The 15,882-nt window shown below is 39.7% G+C and overlaps 1 protein-coding gene across 4 annotated transcripts in view; it reads left to right on the forward strand.

The window, feature by feature from the left end:
- Arl13b (ADP ribosylation factor like GTPase 13B) overlaps positions 1-15,882 on the forward strand; it is a 62,012-nt gene that overhangs the window by 5,765 nt on the left and 40,365 nt on the right. For 2 of the 4 annotated variants that reach the window (XM_005345251.3, XM_013352796.2), the window contains exons 2-3: positions 8,349-8,419; positions 13,117-13,366. In XM_005345251.3, the coding sequence (XP_005345308.1) occupies positions 8,349-8,419; positions 13,117-13,366 (321 nt within the window). The remainder of the gene's footprint in view (positions 1-8,348; positions 8,420-13,116; positions 13,367-15,882) is intronic. The other 2 variants (XM_026788161.1, XM_026788169.1) reach the window with 2 other exon arrangements.

Here is a 15,882-nt window from a genome sequence, read left to right on the forward strand (position 1 = left end):
CGATGCCAAGAAAGGCCCATTTAAAATCAGAAAAGTAAGACTAACTAAAAGCATCTTGAAAACAGAAGTAATATAAAATAACAAACGACTGTTATTTTAAATCAGAAAATAGAAGTATCTCAAGGTTTTCAGGTATTACCCCTTAGGATCACACGTACGTGTTAGTCTCAAAGATACAGGTTTTTTATCCTTAAATGTCCTGCATGCTGTTCATCTCCCATCATTTCTCCCACAGGTCCTTCCCATTTGAAAACAATTTCTCTCCAATATCGATTTTAGCATATCAGTCTGTCAAAGCTTTATTTCAAGTGTTTACTGCTAGCTAACCCATCCAGAAAGAAGAGCTCTAGGTAGCTGGCAGAATGCATCTCATTGCTTCTGCACACTGGCAGAGTGTCTGTAAAGCTGATGATGACATGGTTTGTTATTTATGCTGTGTTTGTTTTCCATGGAGGAAATATATCCCTGCAACCACATTTTTTTTGTCCAATTGAATGTAAATAAATCTAGGCCATTTATAGAAGTTGCTGAGTTCTTAATTTCTAATTAAGCTTTACATACAGATTAGCAAGGATTATCTAGTATACTGTATGCTAAATTGGAATGCCTGACATTCATTTTATCTGCCTACTTGATTATGCATAATAAAAATAGTGGGATTTGGGAGTTAAAAAGAAGTACAAGAGACATATATATGTATTTATGTTCAAAATAGAACCTGCTTCATGAAGTTTGAAATATTTTCCATAATGTTGTTTTTTTATGTCAAACTTTGCCCTTTGGTTTTTTGAATAAACTGTTTTTTCTCTGATATATATATAATTTTAACATTAGAAATAAATTTTATATAGTAAATTTTGTTTAAGTATTATCTTTCTAAGTTGACAGATCAATTTATTCTTTTATAATTTCACACATATACAATATATCTTAATCGAATCCTCTTCCAACTCAATCCTGTCATTCCCACGTGTCCCTTCCATCTTCCTTCTCTTCCTCCTCTTCCCTGTTTCCTCCTCCTCTTCCTCTTTTTCCTCCTCTTCTCTGTTTCCTCCTTCTTCTTCTGTTCTTCTCCTACCAAGTCCAGTCAGTGCTGTCTGCATGAGTGTGGACAGCATACCAGTGGCTGGAAAATGCCTCTACCTCACTCAGCGGCTGTCAGTTGCTGAAAGCTCCTCAGCCAGGGACTGAACCTCGTGAGACCTACCACCACTCCCTGCCTCCCACCTCCCCATCCATGCTCGGATTATTGATGCCTTGATCTTGTGGGTTAGCTTACGTGAGTTTGTGAGAACAGTGCCCATGCCGTACCCAGAATACAATATTTCCCAGTGATTTTCCTCATCTTCTCACTCTTGCAATCTTTCTGGTCACTCCTGCAATGTCCCTGAGCTCTGTGGGGCTTCATATACCTATGGGTAGGCCTCATTTAGGGCTGAAATGCAATTGTCTCTTATTTCTAACGCTTTGACCAGTATGAGGCTACATTAACTATTGCTCCCTACCATGAGGTTCACTGACCAAAGTCCACGCAATGTAGGTAGTTTTTGTTTTTAGTTTTTAAGTTAAATACTTTCCTGTGTGTTTTTCTTTTTCATTTTCATTAGTTTTAATTTTGCATGCATGTGTGTGAGTCTGTGTGGAAGCCTGTGTGTGTATGTGTGAGTGCTACTATCTGAGGCCAGAGACATGGATATCCCTTGAGCTCAAGTTATAGGTGCTTACAAGTGGGTGTTGGGACTCAAACCTGGGTCCTCTACAAGAATACTGTGTGCTCTTAAGTAATGAGCTATCTCTCCAGCCCCTGTGGTGTGTGTGTGTGTGTGTGTGTGTATGTTTGTGTATGTGCTTGTGTGTTAGATAAAAAAGAACCCTGAACTTGGCTTGTGCTTTTTTTAATCGTAGCACTCAGGAGGCAGAGGCAGACGAATCTCTGAGTTTGAGGCCAGCCTGCTTTACAGAGCAAGTTCTAGGACAGCCAAATATACAGAGAAAGCTTGTCTAGCAAAACCAAAGAAAAGAAAAAGAAACCCTGAAATAAAATGTCTCCATTTACTCAAATATTAGCACCTAGACTACAGAAGTCTTCACCTTGAGCAAATAACTGAACAAATATATAATCAGAACTTTGGTATCTCAATCAATTCATTTCCTAAATCTTAAGAAATTACTTTAATTTTAAATTATTTTGTTCATTATTACCTTTAATCTATGAGCATGTATACTTTTTTCAGAAATTTTCAGCCAAATGGACAGGAGATAAACAATTTGGCTTACATTGATGGAAGGATTTATGTGAATTAAATTGAATAATAGTTCTTCTTTAACCTTATTTGTATTAGCTTCACTTGGTGTCTCCTCAGTACAAGGGAAACCAGGAAGGAAGAAGCTGAAAGTTGATGGTCTGCCACCTTTGGCACTGGTGCTCCACGGAGATGGGGACGAGTTCCAACCAAGGAGACTGATTTGTTCTTTGAGGTGACCATGTGGTGCGGAAGGCGTCTTGGTCATTGTCTGCTGGGGACGGCAAGGAAGAGGTCATCAAGCTTGAACTTGATTCTGTATTTTTTTTTTTTAGCAGAAAGTGTTTATATTTTTTTCTTTTTAAATGAACAGGGTTTTTTGCCTTTTAGGGAGCAAGGTGTGGGTTGAGACAGTCTCTTTATCTAGCTTTCGGTGGCCTGGAACTTGCTATTTACCTGGTCTCAAACTAAGAGACCTTCCTCTGCCATCCAGCCAGAGTTGGGCATGATCAACTTGTCACCTTTGCTGTAGCTGCAGGAACTAAGTTGTGAGTGTCCTGGGCAAAGGGGTGGAAAAATTATTCCCGACTTTATTTGTGAAAAGGAGCCCTTGTCTCTGGATGCCTGATTGTTTGCTTTTATGAAAGTGGGTGGATATTAGGATAAAAAATGGTTCAAGTTATTCCAAACACAGTAGTGTCTGTATTGTTTAAACTTCCCTTGGAAACCACTGGGGCTAATTTCTTATTAGTACTGAAGCCTTGAGTATCTTGCACCTCCCTTGCTCAAGGCATAGTGTGGAGATAAATGATAGACATGCCTTTGAAAAACGAAGACATGCTATTTACATCAAAGTCTTGGTTATTGCAGGGCTGGGAGAGTGGGGACTATCAGTTGTGAGGCACTTTATTTGAGTGGTGAACACCAAGATAGCTTTTTCTTTCTTTTATTGAGATAAAGTTCTCACAGGTACCTTAGGCTGACCGCAGTGGAATCCTCCTGCTTCCGTCTCTCTTAATGCTGGATTACAGGTGACCCACTGAAAGAGATACTTTTATTTTACGAAATTTCACAGCATTCGATACTGTTCCTCTCTTAATCCCTCTAGAAACCATTCACATAAATGACATCTTTTCCAGCCCCCATTTCCAGGTTGACAGTCCCTTGGACTGTGTCCTGTGCATTTCCTGGGCTCTTTCAAGTGTTGTGATGGATTAAGCTGTTACTTAGATGACACAAATACCTGGTCAAGATCTTTCTGGTTCGGATTTAGTCATGAGAGCAAGCATCTTGTCAACATGCGCCCAGGGAACTACTTAACCCTCTCTCGGAATCTGAGCCCAGTTGTGGGTTCCCTTGCTTGCACTTTGGGTTGTCATGAGAATGGCTTCAGATTAAGCATTTCCTGTGTGTCACGGTCAGGTGTACACTGTTCACATTGTCTAATTTAATTTTTATCTCCCCCGCACATGGGTATTGTCAGCATTATATTTTTCTGATGAAATTATGACCGGTAATGTGTCTAGCGTCATACAGTTTAGAAATTGCAGCATGAGGACTTGAATGCAAGACTCTGTAACAGGTTGGTGCCTATTTTTCTGAGTGCCTTGAGGTTTCTTTTGTTGCTTATTAGTAGTGTAAATGTACCTAGATCTTATAAGAGCATAGAGCCCCAAAGCGTGCGTGTACACACACACACACACACACACACACACACACACACACACACACTCCCTACATCTCATTTGGAAAATGTTAATACTGAGACTGATACAAAATAATCCTCTATGATTTTCTATTTTTATTCAAGAGCATGCTTAAAAATTTTAAGGTTATACCATGTACTTGAAAAGAGGCTTCCATAACTAAATATTTGAGGTAATTAAAGGCATGGTGAATAAGTAAAGTATTAGTATGAATAAAAATAACAGCAGGAAATAACTGCAATGTTTAATGTTGAATAATTTATAATTTCAGAACAAAGTGGGTTAAAGAGTTAATATCCATGTAAAACACAAAGTCTATACAACCTTTTAAAATAATAGAGATGCATAACCTTTGCACATTAAAAGATACATTTTACTGTAGCTTTTAAAAATATGGTCAGTTGTCACTGGGGACAGTTTGGCTGTGGTGCTACATGACAACATATGATTGCTGATCAAATGCACAGCTCTTCCAACAGGAAAAGGCATATAGAGTCTACAGAGTCTAGAAAACATGATTGCTGATCAAATGCACAACAGGAAAAGGCAGATAGAGTCTACAGAGTCTAGAAAAACTGGCGCAGTCAATAAGCTCAATCATTTTGTCATTTGTTCAGACAAATGCTCAATAAAAACATCAGGTGTTAAGGGTACAAAACTGGCCAGATATGATTTCTAAATTTCAAAAATTCTCCTCCAGTGACAATGACTAAAACATAAATATTAGCATACTGTGGCACTTATGTGTTCATCTACTTTTTTTGTAATCCTCTGATGCTAATATTAATTATGCTCTTAACATATTCCAAGTAATGTAACTTAAATCACAGATTTTTATGTCCCTGCCAGTTTACTCATTTGGCCCTTTATAACTTAAAATATGAAATTTGAGTAATGAAATCAAATGCTCAACAAAAGAGGGGGGGAAGAAAGAGAGAGAGAGAGAGAGAGAGAGAGAGAGAGAGAGAGAGAGAGAGAGAACCAACCAGCCAGACTGAGCAAAGAGACCTTATACAACACTGTGGATATAGGTGAATATGGTTCAGTAATAGTTCTTGCCCCGCATAAGATAGGCCCTGAGTTCGAGTCCCAGCATCCCCTCCCACAATTCAGTACTGTTTGTACATATGATGGTTAGTTTAATTGTCTGCCTGACAATCCAGACTTGCCTGTGAGATGGACATCTCGCCCTGACCATGGTGGGTTGGTTATCTTGGTTGCATAGATTGAAAACAGTTATATTAATGAAGCTACTGTGACTTTTTCATAGCTGTCACCAAATGTCTTACAAAAACGACTATAAGAGAGACATTATTTATTTTGGCTTATGATTTCAGAGACTTTATACACCATTTCCTGGTCCCAACCATATGAGCAGAAATGGCTGAGAGTTTGTGGTGAAGGACAGATTTTTTTACAAACCTAGCAGGAAGAAAAGAAAAAATCAGATGTCTGGTGACATGACTAAGCAGTTAAGTGTACTTGCTGCACTTACAGAGGAGACTAGGGTTCTGGTCCCACACTCATGCGCAGCTCCACCTCCAGGGGACCTGGAAACTCTTCTAGCCTCCAAGCGCACCAGACATGCACATGATACATATACATGCATTCAGGCAAAAAGACTCATGATAGATAGTAGATAGATAGTAGATAGATAGATGATTGATAGATAGATAGATAGTAGAAAGATAGATAGTAGATAGATAATAGATAGTAGATAGATGATAGATAGATAGTAGATAGATGGATGGATAGATAGATAGTAGATAGATAGATAGATAGACAGATAGTGGATAGATAGTAGATAGATGGTAGGTAGATAGATGATAGATAGTAGATGATAGTAGATAGATAGATGGTAGATAGTAGATAGATGATAGATAGATAGTAGGTAGATAGTAGGTAGATAGATAGATGATAGATAGTAGATAGATGATAGATAGTAGATAGATAGATAGTAGATAGATAGATAGTAGATAGATAGATGAAAGAAATATTAAACATACATACATATTCACACTCAAACACACTCGCACTCAAACACACACCCCCTCTTTCAAGAAGTGGCCAGGGATAGTATACCCTCAAATACCTGCCCCCCAAAACTTGCTTTCTCCAGTAAGGCCCCACCTCCCCAAGTTTCCAGAGCCTCCCTAAATAATTCCACCAGCTAGAGGCTATGTTCAAACCCTGAGCTGTGGAAGAGGGGTGTGGATCCCCTCAAGGGGTATATAAAGAATTCCAGTTCTTAGAAGCTGCTGCCTCTTTGGTCCTCATTTGTAAGACAGTCTACGGCTTCTAAAGCAGGCTCTGTCCCTGGCTGTCTTCATGATCCTGCTGCTATTTCCCATTCATAGTAACCATCTCACATCACTGAAATTGTCTTCCAATCTTCTGGTTTCTTTGCTAGGCATAAACAGCCTATGACCTGTTCCTGGAATGCCTTGACACCTTCACCTCTGTCCTTTCCTTTTTCTTGTTTTGTGGTTTCTGAATACATTTGGGAATTTGAGATAGGGGGGAAGAATAAAAATACAGATTCAAGAAAGCCATGCCTAGAATTTAAAGAACAACCTTAACTGCCATCTTAATTCTGTTTTTAAACATTCTTTAGGGTCTTTGCCAATGGGAAATGAATATACGTGTATTACTATTACAAGTGATGCCTAGGCTCCTCTTGGCCTCCTTGGAGCTGGAGCAGGTGGCTGCAGTTTGGTTGACCTGAGACTTTGAGTATCAAATGTATGTGCGCTGAGTTGCTAGATTCAAAGGCTTACAGTTCTAAATCCTGAGAACTAGGGGATTAGGATTTGAGACTCTGCAGGCCAGATCCTAACAGGCCTACGTGCTGAGATTGGGGCTATTGAGCTGAGCAGCAGCTAGTGTAATTCTTAGCTCTGAGCAGCAGAGGGCAGTAGTAGCTGTCAGTGCCTGCTAGTTAGAGCTCTGGAAACCTGTATCCCAGGACTAACACTTCCTACCCAGTGGCCCTACTATGGCTCCTACTGCTGAGACCTGTGGCCTTTACAGTGGTTGGTGTTACAGCTTTTGAGAACTGGTGTCTTCAATTCTTAGGCCTTGCCAGATTCCTGGAAGTCGTCTAAAAATGAGGGCCCACAGCCCCCATCTTTGTGTTTATGTCCTCTCTGTCTCCGTAGATCGTCTGTCTCTACTGCTCTTGGTACTGTTGTTGTCTAAAAATGAGGGCCCACAGCCCCCATCTTTTGTCTTTATGTCCTCTCTGTCTCCGTAGATCGTCTGTCTCTACTGCTCTTGGTACTGTTGTTGCTGCCACTGCTGTAGAGGCGGTGCTGCTGGCTGGCATTCCTGCTGGTTTCTCTACTTAAGATTAGCTTGCTGTACTTTTTGATCAGAGAAAATACCATATGACAGAAGCTTTTCATTGGGCCGTCCCAACAGACTCAGAGAGTGAGCCGAATCGTCTGATTAGATAGCCAGGAGCAGGATGTGGCATGGCTGTGGAATACAAATGAAGGGTTATGTTTACACTAGTCACAGCACAGCCTTTCACAGACCTTGTAGAAGGGACTGTCACAAGTCCCACGTTGCACCAACCACTGGCTTCTTCCAGAGTTACTGAGGAGGTGCCACCTCCACTGCCATGTTTTAGAAAGAATAGCATCAGGGTCATTTAAGTACACAGCCTGGAATGCCTTCTAAGGTCAGCGCAGGTTGTCTGAAGCGTGTGTATGTGATATATATCTATATGCATATATAAAAAGTTAAAACATTTGTGTTTTCTAGCATTTAGCAATGCTTAATAAGGCTTGGCTTCTGTTCCTTTGCCCCTCCGAGCTCTGTCCTCTGATCTGCCTCATTTAGGTTACACCCTGTAGTCTTAGCATGGCAGCCATGCTATGCTGTACTTCTCCCTGTTTTCCCCAAACACTTTCACTCCTAGGTCCACAGTGATGATGGGCTGTTCCACCCTTTACATTGTACAAAGATCACACGGGTCAGGGATGAGCTTTACTAGGGAACTGAAGCATCAGATTAGCAGGACCAGTATATACCATCCCCAGGTTTATGGAGTTCCTTGAAGTTAGTAGTAGATGCTGGTTTTGACTTGCTAATTAATTCATTGTGTGACCTTTAACAAATTATTTAACTTTATGGCCTTGTATTTTCTCACCTGTAAAGCTCAACTAGTCTTTGGTTATTAGTTTTGCTCTGTGCAGTAAATTTTTGCTTAGAGGACAATAGGATGGTGTCTTCATAAATTGTGCTTTTGAGTCGGTGTTTTATTCATCAGCGTAGTTCCTAGCATCTAAAAGATTGTCTGGTATAAAGTATAGGCTACTTAAATGTTGCATGAAAGGATGAATTTGTTTGTATCTTCCATTGCGTGCTGAGTGATTTTAAATTTTGTCATTTTAAGAAAGGTGACCCTTGTGATGGTGGGCCTTGATAACGCTGGTAAAACGGCCACAGCAAAGGGAATCCAAGGAGGTAAGTAGAAAATATTTGCTTTCTGAACCTTAATTTTTCGAAGCTGTTTGTTTATATGAATTCCTTTATTACATGTTAATTGGACAGAGATAGTATACTAGTTTGTGTTGTTTATTTACTTATGCTATGAATAGGCTCTGGCTTCCTGATGTCCCTCTACTGTCATATTTCAGATTTGAATAGGTGTAGTCTCCTTGACATGTTCACATCATTGATCAGTGGGAGACAGGAAGTAAGCCACGCTAGCAGTTCTCTGCCTTAGCCTCACAGTTGCTGGGATTACACAAATACTGCCCTATAGTCTCCTCTCTCATAAACTTTCCCAGTTGTGACCATCCTGAGGAGTACCTAATAGACTCAATTCCATTCTCTTTTGGGCTCCACTTGGCTTATACTTAGCTGCACTGTCTGTTTATCTGTCTATTTCTCCAGGATGTTAATTCCCTAAGGGCAGTGATACTTATTTTGGTGTCCCAGTGGTTTAAACCATGCTTCTTGAAATAGTAGACAGCCTTCTGCTCCTCTTCTATCTCCTCTTCTTTTCTTCTTTGTTTATTCATGTCAGGGTTCTCTGTGTAGCATTCCTTCCAAGTGCTGGGCTTCAACGCATGTGCCACCACCACTGGGCCAAGCCTTCTTAAAATGTCCATTCCCTGACTTACTTTTTTACTTATTTCTTGTTCTGTTCTTATTCTCTGATCAACCCCCTTCTGCTAGTTTTTTGTTTGTTTGTTTTGTGATACATGTACCTTTTCTTTAACCGTATTGCTGTTGTTTAAATGCAGACCCCAGTATCTCTCATGTCACAATAGCTTTTTCTAGAAGTATCTTCCCTTTTTTCACTGGGCTGTTCATCTCCCTGAGCATCAGAACGATTGTGTTATTGTGCGTGAGTCTTAGAGGGATCTGAGTCACGGTGCTTCAATGAGATTAGAGTTTATTTCCCTCTGGCCATGCAAAACTAGTCTAGGACTAGGATGTCACTCCCTGATGCTAGGGACTCAGGCCTTCTTTCCTATTCACTTTGCCATCCCTACTGTTCTCTCTCTTCTACGTAGCCGAAGATAGCTCTGTGCAGCATGCATTTGAGCTGCAAGGAAAAGCTGTAGGAGAGAAGAGGCGGCCGTGCTTCCCTCCTTTAGGACCATGAGGCAGAAACTGGTGCCTCACTTTAGCTCATGTGCACTGACAAGAAGCAGTGGTGTTCTGGGCCCCACCACTGCTTCAGTATATTGAGTCAGAATTTCTAGCAAGAGCCAGGGCTGTCTGCTTCTTCCCAAATTTCTTGTTGGGTATCTAACTAGTAACTAGAATTAGTCTGTAATCAGTCATCGTGGGAGTAGTTACACTATGAAATTGGGCGTAAGCTACACAATAACCTTCTCCCTCTACTTCCAAATAAGTTGTTAAATATTTAATAGACCACCATTTAATCTAGACCCTCCTCTCATGGCTGGTCACTGCCTCTGCATTTGGGAATCAATGTCTTTTGTAAACACTCATGTATCCAGACTAAAGAAATAGTCCTAGGGATTTTTATCCAATACTGTTTCCTAATAGGAAATTATGTTATTTTGGGTAAAAGTTTAGTTTTTTTCTGTGGATTATCCTTGGCTTTGTTTGGTATTAGCATATTTTCACTATATTATAATCGTTTGATATATATAAAATGTGTGTATATATATATGCATACACACAAATGCACACACATATATTTTTAACAATAGACCAAGAGCTCTGTAGATTAGTAATCTGATTAATAATAATGGTAATAATAAATGTGTAATAATTAATAATAATGTAAGAAATACCTAATAAATGCTTATTTATTATGTATTTGTATTTTATCTTAGATTTATTTTGTCTTAACATACATTGCTGTAAGTCTTAAGATTGAGGACCATGTATCTCTATGTCAATGGATTTACCTGTAAAAGGTCACCAGTAACTGATTACACAGATGCTAACGGATTTACTAGGGCTATTATGACCACTTTTTCTCTGCTTGCATTGTTCTCTTGCTTAGATTAGTACCTTCTCAATCTCTAATTGTGTTACTTCTGAGACTTTCTTCTTACTCTCCGTAGTTTTTGAAGCCTCTCTTGACGAGTTCAGTCCTTCCCTTCATCTTAGGATCATCTCTGTCTTTTCACAGAGCATTCACATTTTGTGTCATTCCCATTAATATTTAATCTCTGTATTTTAAAGTTGTTTTATTATTTGTATGGGTGGGTTTTTCCCCCCTAAATGTCTGCTAAATGCCTGGTCCCTACAGAGGCCAGAAGAAAGAATTGGATCTCCTAGAACGGAAGTGGGAAACAGCTGGGAGCTGCCATGTGCATGCTGGAAATGAAACCATGCTCCTGGAACAGCAACGGTGCTTGTAACCTCTGAGCCATCTCTCCAGCCCTGAGATTTTCGTATTTCTCAATGTTCTTTGGGGATGACAGCCATAACCTATTTGTGTTTGCACCCTGGTCCCTAACAATGTTCTTTGGGGATGACAGCCATAACCTATTTGTGTTTGCACTCTGGTCCCTAATAATGTTCTTTCACCAAGTTAGCATTTGCTCTAGTTTAGTTCTCTTGTCCATGCTCCAGCACAGCCAATGTGCTTCCTTTGTTCATTTCCTGGCAGTGTCTTTCAGTTCACACTCAAAGACAACAATCTTTTCTGGCTGTGATCCACCTCATCGTTATTATTTTTCTTAGTCAGAGTGCTAATTCTTCTGCCTACACCTCCCAAATGCTGAGTTTATAGTCAAACACAGCACTGCCTTATTTATTTAGTGCTTGGATCTTACTCAGGCTGCCAGGCAGGCACTCTCTGAATGGAGCTACCTCCCCAGCATTTAGCTCTCCATTTGGGCTCCTGTGTGATCCTGCTTCTGAAAAGGCAGGCTCCTTTTAGTAGGTCTAGCCTTGCCCTTTTGCCTTTTTAGTAATGGAGAAATTAGCAGCAGAAACGTGACTTACAATGGCTCTGTGAAGTGTGCCAGGCAGTGCAGAAGCTGCTCTTGGATACTTCCTGAGAGGGAGTGGGGCACTTTGCAAGCCTGTTTCTCGGCTGTAATTAATCCTAGAACACTCCACGCAGATTCATCACAGTGAATGTTTTATTCAGTGACAACCAGTGTCATTTAATAGAAATTTCTGAATTATGGCAATAGTTTATATAGAGTCCATATAATAGGGTGGGCCACTAACCACGTTTTGTTCCCAAGAGCTGGAGATATAGCTGGTACAACCGAGGAACTGAGTTTTAATCCATTTACTATCACATAAAAAATTAAAAGTCTTTCATGGCATCTTTCTACACTTGAACCATACAGCTCTAAACAAAGCCCTGTGGAGAAAGATTTATGGCACATTCTAGTAATAAGTAGAGATGGAAGAAGCACATGTGATGTTAAAGTTTTCTCTTCGCCACTGAATCTATAGTCTATTAATATTTAATAAGCTTTCTCTTCTATCTTTTGTTTTAATTCTCTTAGCTCTCTGAGAAATGGCCAATCACTCATTTTCAGTCAGTAGAGCAATACTTTAATCACTGAACTGCGTAACTGATATGCGAAGGGCCTTCAGCAGCTTTCAGGACCCTGTGAGGTCTGGTTTCCACCCATATTCACGAAAGATTTGCCAGGCATCGTAGGGCATCCTTGTCATACAGACATGGGGAAACTGAGGCAGGAGATCACCAGCTGCAGACAAAAACCAAACCAGAGAAAACCTGTTGAGAATTTGCTTCATTGCCAATGTTTAGTCCCTTGCTCTTGTTTGATTTTTCACTCTGAGGGTCCCCTTGCTCCCCAGCCTTAGCCTAGCCCTATCTCCTGGAATGATTCCTCCATGTCTCTCAGGGTCTTTTTAAACCTCGTGGTCATTGCTCCCCTTCGCAGGTGTGGCCATGTGCCCCCTTTGCTTGGTGTCGTCAATAAAATTTCTCTTCTCACCCCAAATCCACCAATTATAAATTTATTGGAACATATAAGAAAAAGTTCCTATAGAAGGTCTGAATTTGAGCTCTCTTTTCAGTATGCCCTTAAAAATCTCTTCATTCCAATTGTAGATTTTTCTGATTTAGAAAGAATTGCCTTATTCTTTTCAGCTTCCTCCATTTTTGATTCTTTTATTTCTTTTCTTTTCTTTTTAAGCATTCTTGACTTTGCTTATTTTTCCATAGAATTTGTAATAGAACCCTTGAGTGAGTGATGCGGTGTTGAAAGGTTGAAATCGATTGAAGCATCAATAACCTTAACACAATACCGCATTCACTCTGTCAACATACAATTAGTAAGGACCCATTTCATGCTAACTGTTAAGACTGTAGTAATTAGGTAAAACAATGAAACAACCAGGTGGGGGTGGTACATGAATGGGTTAAATCTCAGTACTCAGGAGGCAGTCAGTTCTCTGCGTTCAAGGCCAGTTTGGTCTACTGAGTGAATTCCACAACAGCCAGTGATACACAGAGAAACTCTGTCTTGAAAAACAACAACAACAAAATACAAATAAAAAACCAAAAACAAAATTCCTATCTGTGTATAGTGAAAATACTAGCTGGATATTTCCATCTAGTGGAAGTGATTTTTCCATTTTGTAATGACAAATGCATGATACTTGTTATATAATTTATGTTGTAGAGATAAACTGATATTAAAGTCTAAAGATTCCTCTTTTTGTATCATTTGAAACAGAGCATCCTGAAGACGTAGCTCCCACTGTTGGATTTTCTAAAATCGACCTTAGACAAGGAAAGTTTGAAGTTACCATCTTTGACTTGGGAGGTGGAAAAAGAATTCGGGGAATTTGGAAGAATTATTACGCTGAGTCCTATGGGGTAATATTTGTTGTGGATTCCAGTGATGAAGAGAGAATGGAAGAGACAAAAGAGACAATGTCAGAAGTGCTAAGACATCCTAGGATATCAGGAAAGCCTGTACTGGTGTAAGTAATGGCGCATTAGCAAGAGATGTTTTTCTCTTACAGAATATTGAATAATCAAGGTAGCCATCTATTAGTATAATAAATGTGTGCAATTACCTGTCAGTTGTAATGTTATATTGCTCTTGAGAGTGATTAAAGAACTTACTCAGTGTTATGAGCAAGCTTACTAATAGGATTTCTTGAAATATTAAATATGAACTCTTGTTTTATTTGATGGCCTGCTTTGTATTAAATTTTGCATCTTAAACAAAGTTGTAGGATATGTTTCATTTCCCCACCCCCAGGTAGACCACCTTGGCATACTAGGCAAATGCTCTGAGCATTCGCGGCCACTGAGCTGCAACCTCAACGCTTTTTCCAGACAAGATTTTGCCGTGTCGCTTTGGTTGAACTTGAACTCTAGATCCTCCTGCCTCAGCATTGTGAGTTGTGCCATCACAGCTAGCTTCCTCTCTTAACTTATATTTTGTCGTTGTCCTTTTTTAATTTGCTTTCTTTTGGGATTGTTTTCTTTAAGACAGGACCTCAGATAGCTCAGGCTGTACTTGAGGTTGTTATGTAGCTAAGGATGACCTCAGACTTCATATCCATCACCTCTACTTTCCAAGTGCTGGGATTACAGGTGTGAACTATGTTGATCAGATCAACCCACAGCCTGTGCAGGCTCAGCAGGCACTCTCCCAACTAACTGAGATGCCTCCCCACAGCTCTTCTCTTCTCGGTAGTGTACTTTCTGAAAGTTGCTTGAATGGTTCCTTCTGTAATGACACTTTAATTTCTCACTCTGAGACTTCATGTTTCCCTATTGCACGTATGAGTATGACTAGCTTTATTCTCCCAGTCATATGCTTATAGCATTTTGTCCTTAAGCTGGAATATTTGTAGAAGACATTGAAAAAGGACATTTATAGTCATAGCCTTTTTACACAATAAACACCAGATGGTGCTGTAACATGAGACAGAGCAAAGTTTAAGCAGTTTGCTTTTCAATTGTTGACATTACTTCTCAAGTGGAAGTTACGAGCTTTTGCCACTGCCTTTTTGTTGCTTTGCCCCCCTTCTTGTAATTCATTATTAAGGAATGAAAACAATCAACTCATTGTGGTTAAATTAGGGAAAATGTAGAGGAGTTTTGTCCCTGTTCATCTCAATAGCAGAGGAAGCTTTTTCGGGGAGGGGGCGGGTTTGGGGTTTTTTTGAGACCAGGTTTCTCAGTAGCTTTGGAGCCTGTCCCAGAACTAGCTCTTGTAGACCGGGCTGGCCTCGAACTCAGAGATTCGCTTGCCTCTGCCTCCCAAGTGCTGGGATTAAAAGCGTGTGCCACTACCACCTGGCCATGCAGATGAAGATTTTTAAACAAGTCTATTTGAAACTTTGATTACAAAAGTTGAAACTTTATTGGATTATTTTTTGGTAAAGGTTATGTTTTTAAACTTTTAAGTATTTTATTAATAAAGTTACTTCATCTATAGACTCGAGTCTCACTTTTATTTAATCAGAAGTAAAATTTTAATAGAAGTATATATGAAAGGTGACCTTTGCTGAGCCCTACAGGCTAAAATAGTCTTTGAAAATATTTAAACAGTGACTTCCTGGTTTCTGAAGAAAAATTAAAATATTAACCACTATTTGCTATCAATACAGTAGTTCTTATCTTTTTAACCAAGTAGTCATTTATTAATTTTTCTTGATATTTTCTTTTGTATATATATGCATCTATGCCTATATTAATTCAACAAATACTGAATACCTACTACATGTTGAATTAATGTACAAGGCACTATTTGATTTCCTATTAAATAAGTGGAACTGTAAGTTTTATCCTGTAACTTAATATATTGAAATTTTCATTATCTGCAGTTGATAGCAATGTTCTAGGAAGATGGGTGCCATTTATAGACTTTCTCTTTCTTGTGTAGTCTGTCTTGACAGTTGTCCTTAGAGACATAATAAATCACTCTGCCGGTTACCTTTTTGAAGTCCAGTCGAGTTATCTAATATTTTCATCCAGAATATCTCTGAAGCCACCAACAAAAATTTCTTTTCAGGATACTAAAAATTCAACCTATGCTAGTCCAGTTTAGCTATTAGAATAGTGATGCACCTTACCATATAGTGATAGGTCTTTACTGTGGACCCCCAAACCATATAACCAGGAATTATTTAACACAGGTCTGATTGCCTTGATCAGCTTCATCCTCCAAGTCCACTACACACTGAAGCTACAGTTCCATTGTGGAGAGCTGAGCTGCTGTGGAACCTCTCTAGGCTGCCATCTCCATTTGCTTACACTGTGGACTTGCTCTCCGGCCTTCCTCACCGTATGCTGCACGCTGCTTCCACTATCACACTCTTTTTTTGTTGTTGTTGTTGTTTTTTTTTATTGAGAAAAGGAAAAGAAAGTTTCTCCCAGCCTCCCACCCTTCTCCCCTCCCCCCACTCTCTCCCCCTCCCTCTCCAGTCCAAAGAGCAGTCAGGGTTCCCTGCCCTGTGGAAAGTCCAAGGTCCTCCCCCCT

Source organism: Microtus ochrogaster, chromosome 2 (assembly GCF_000317375.1).
Source record: "Microtus ochrogaster isolate Prairie Vole_2 chromosome 2, MicOch1.0, whole genome shotgun sequence".
Lineage (NCBI taxonomy): Eukaryota > Metazoa > Chordata > Mammalia > Rodentia > Cricetidae > Microtus > Microtus ochrogaster.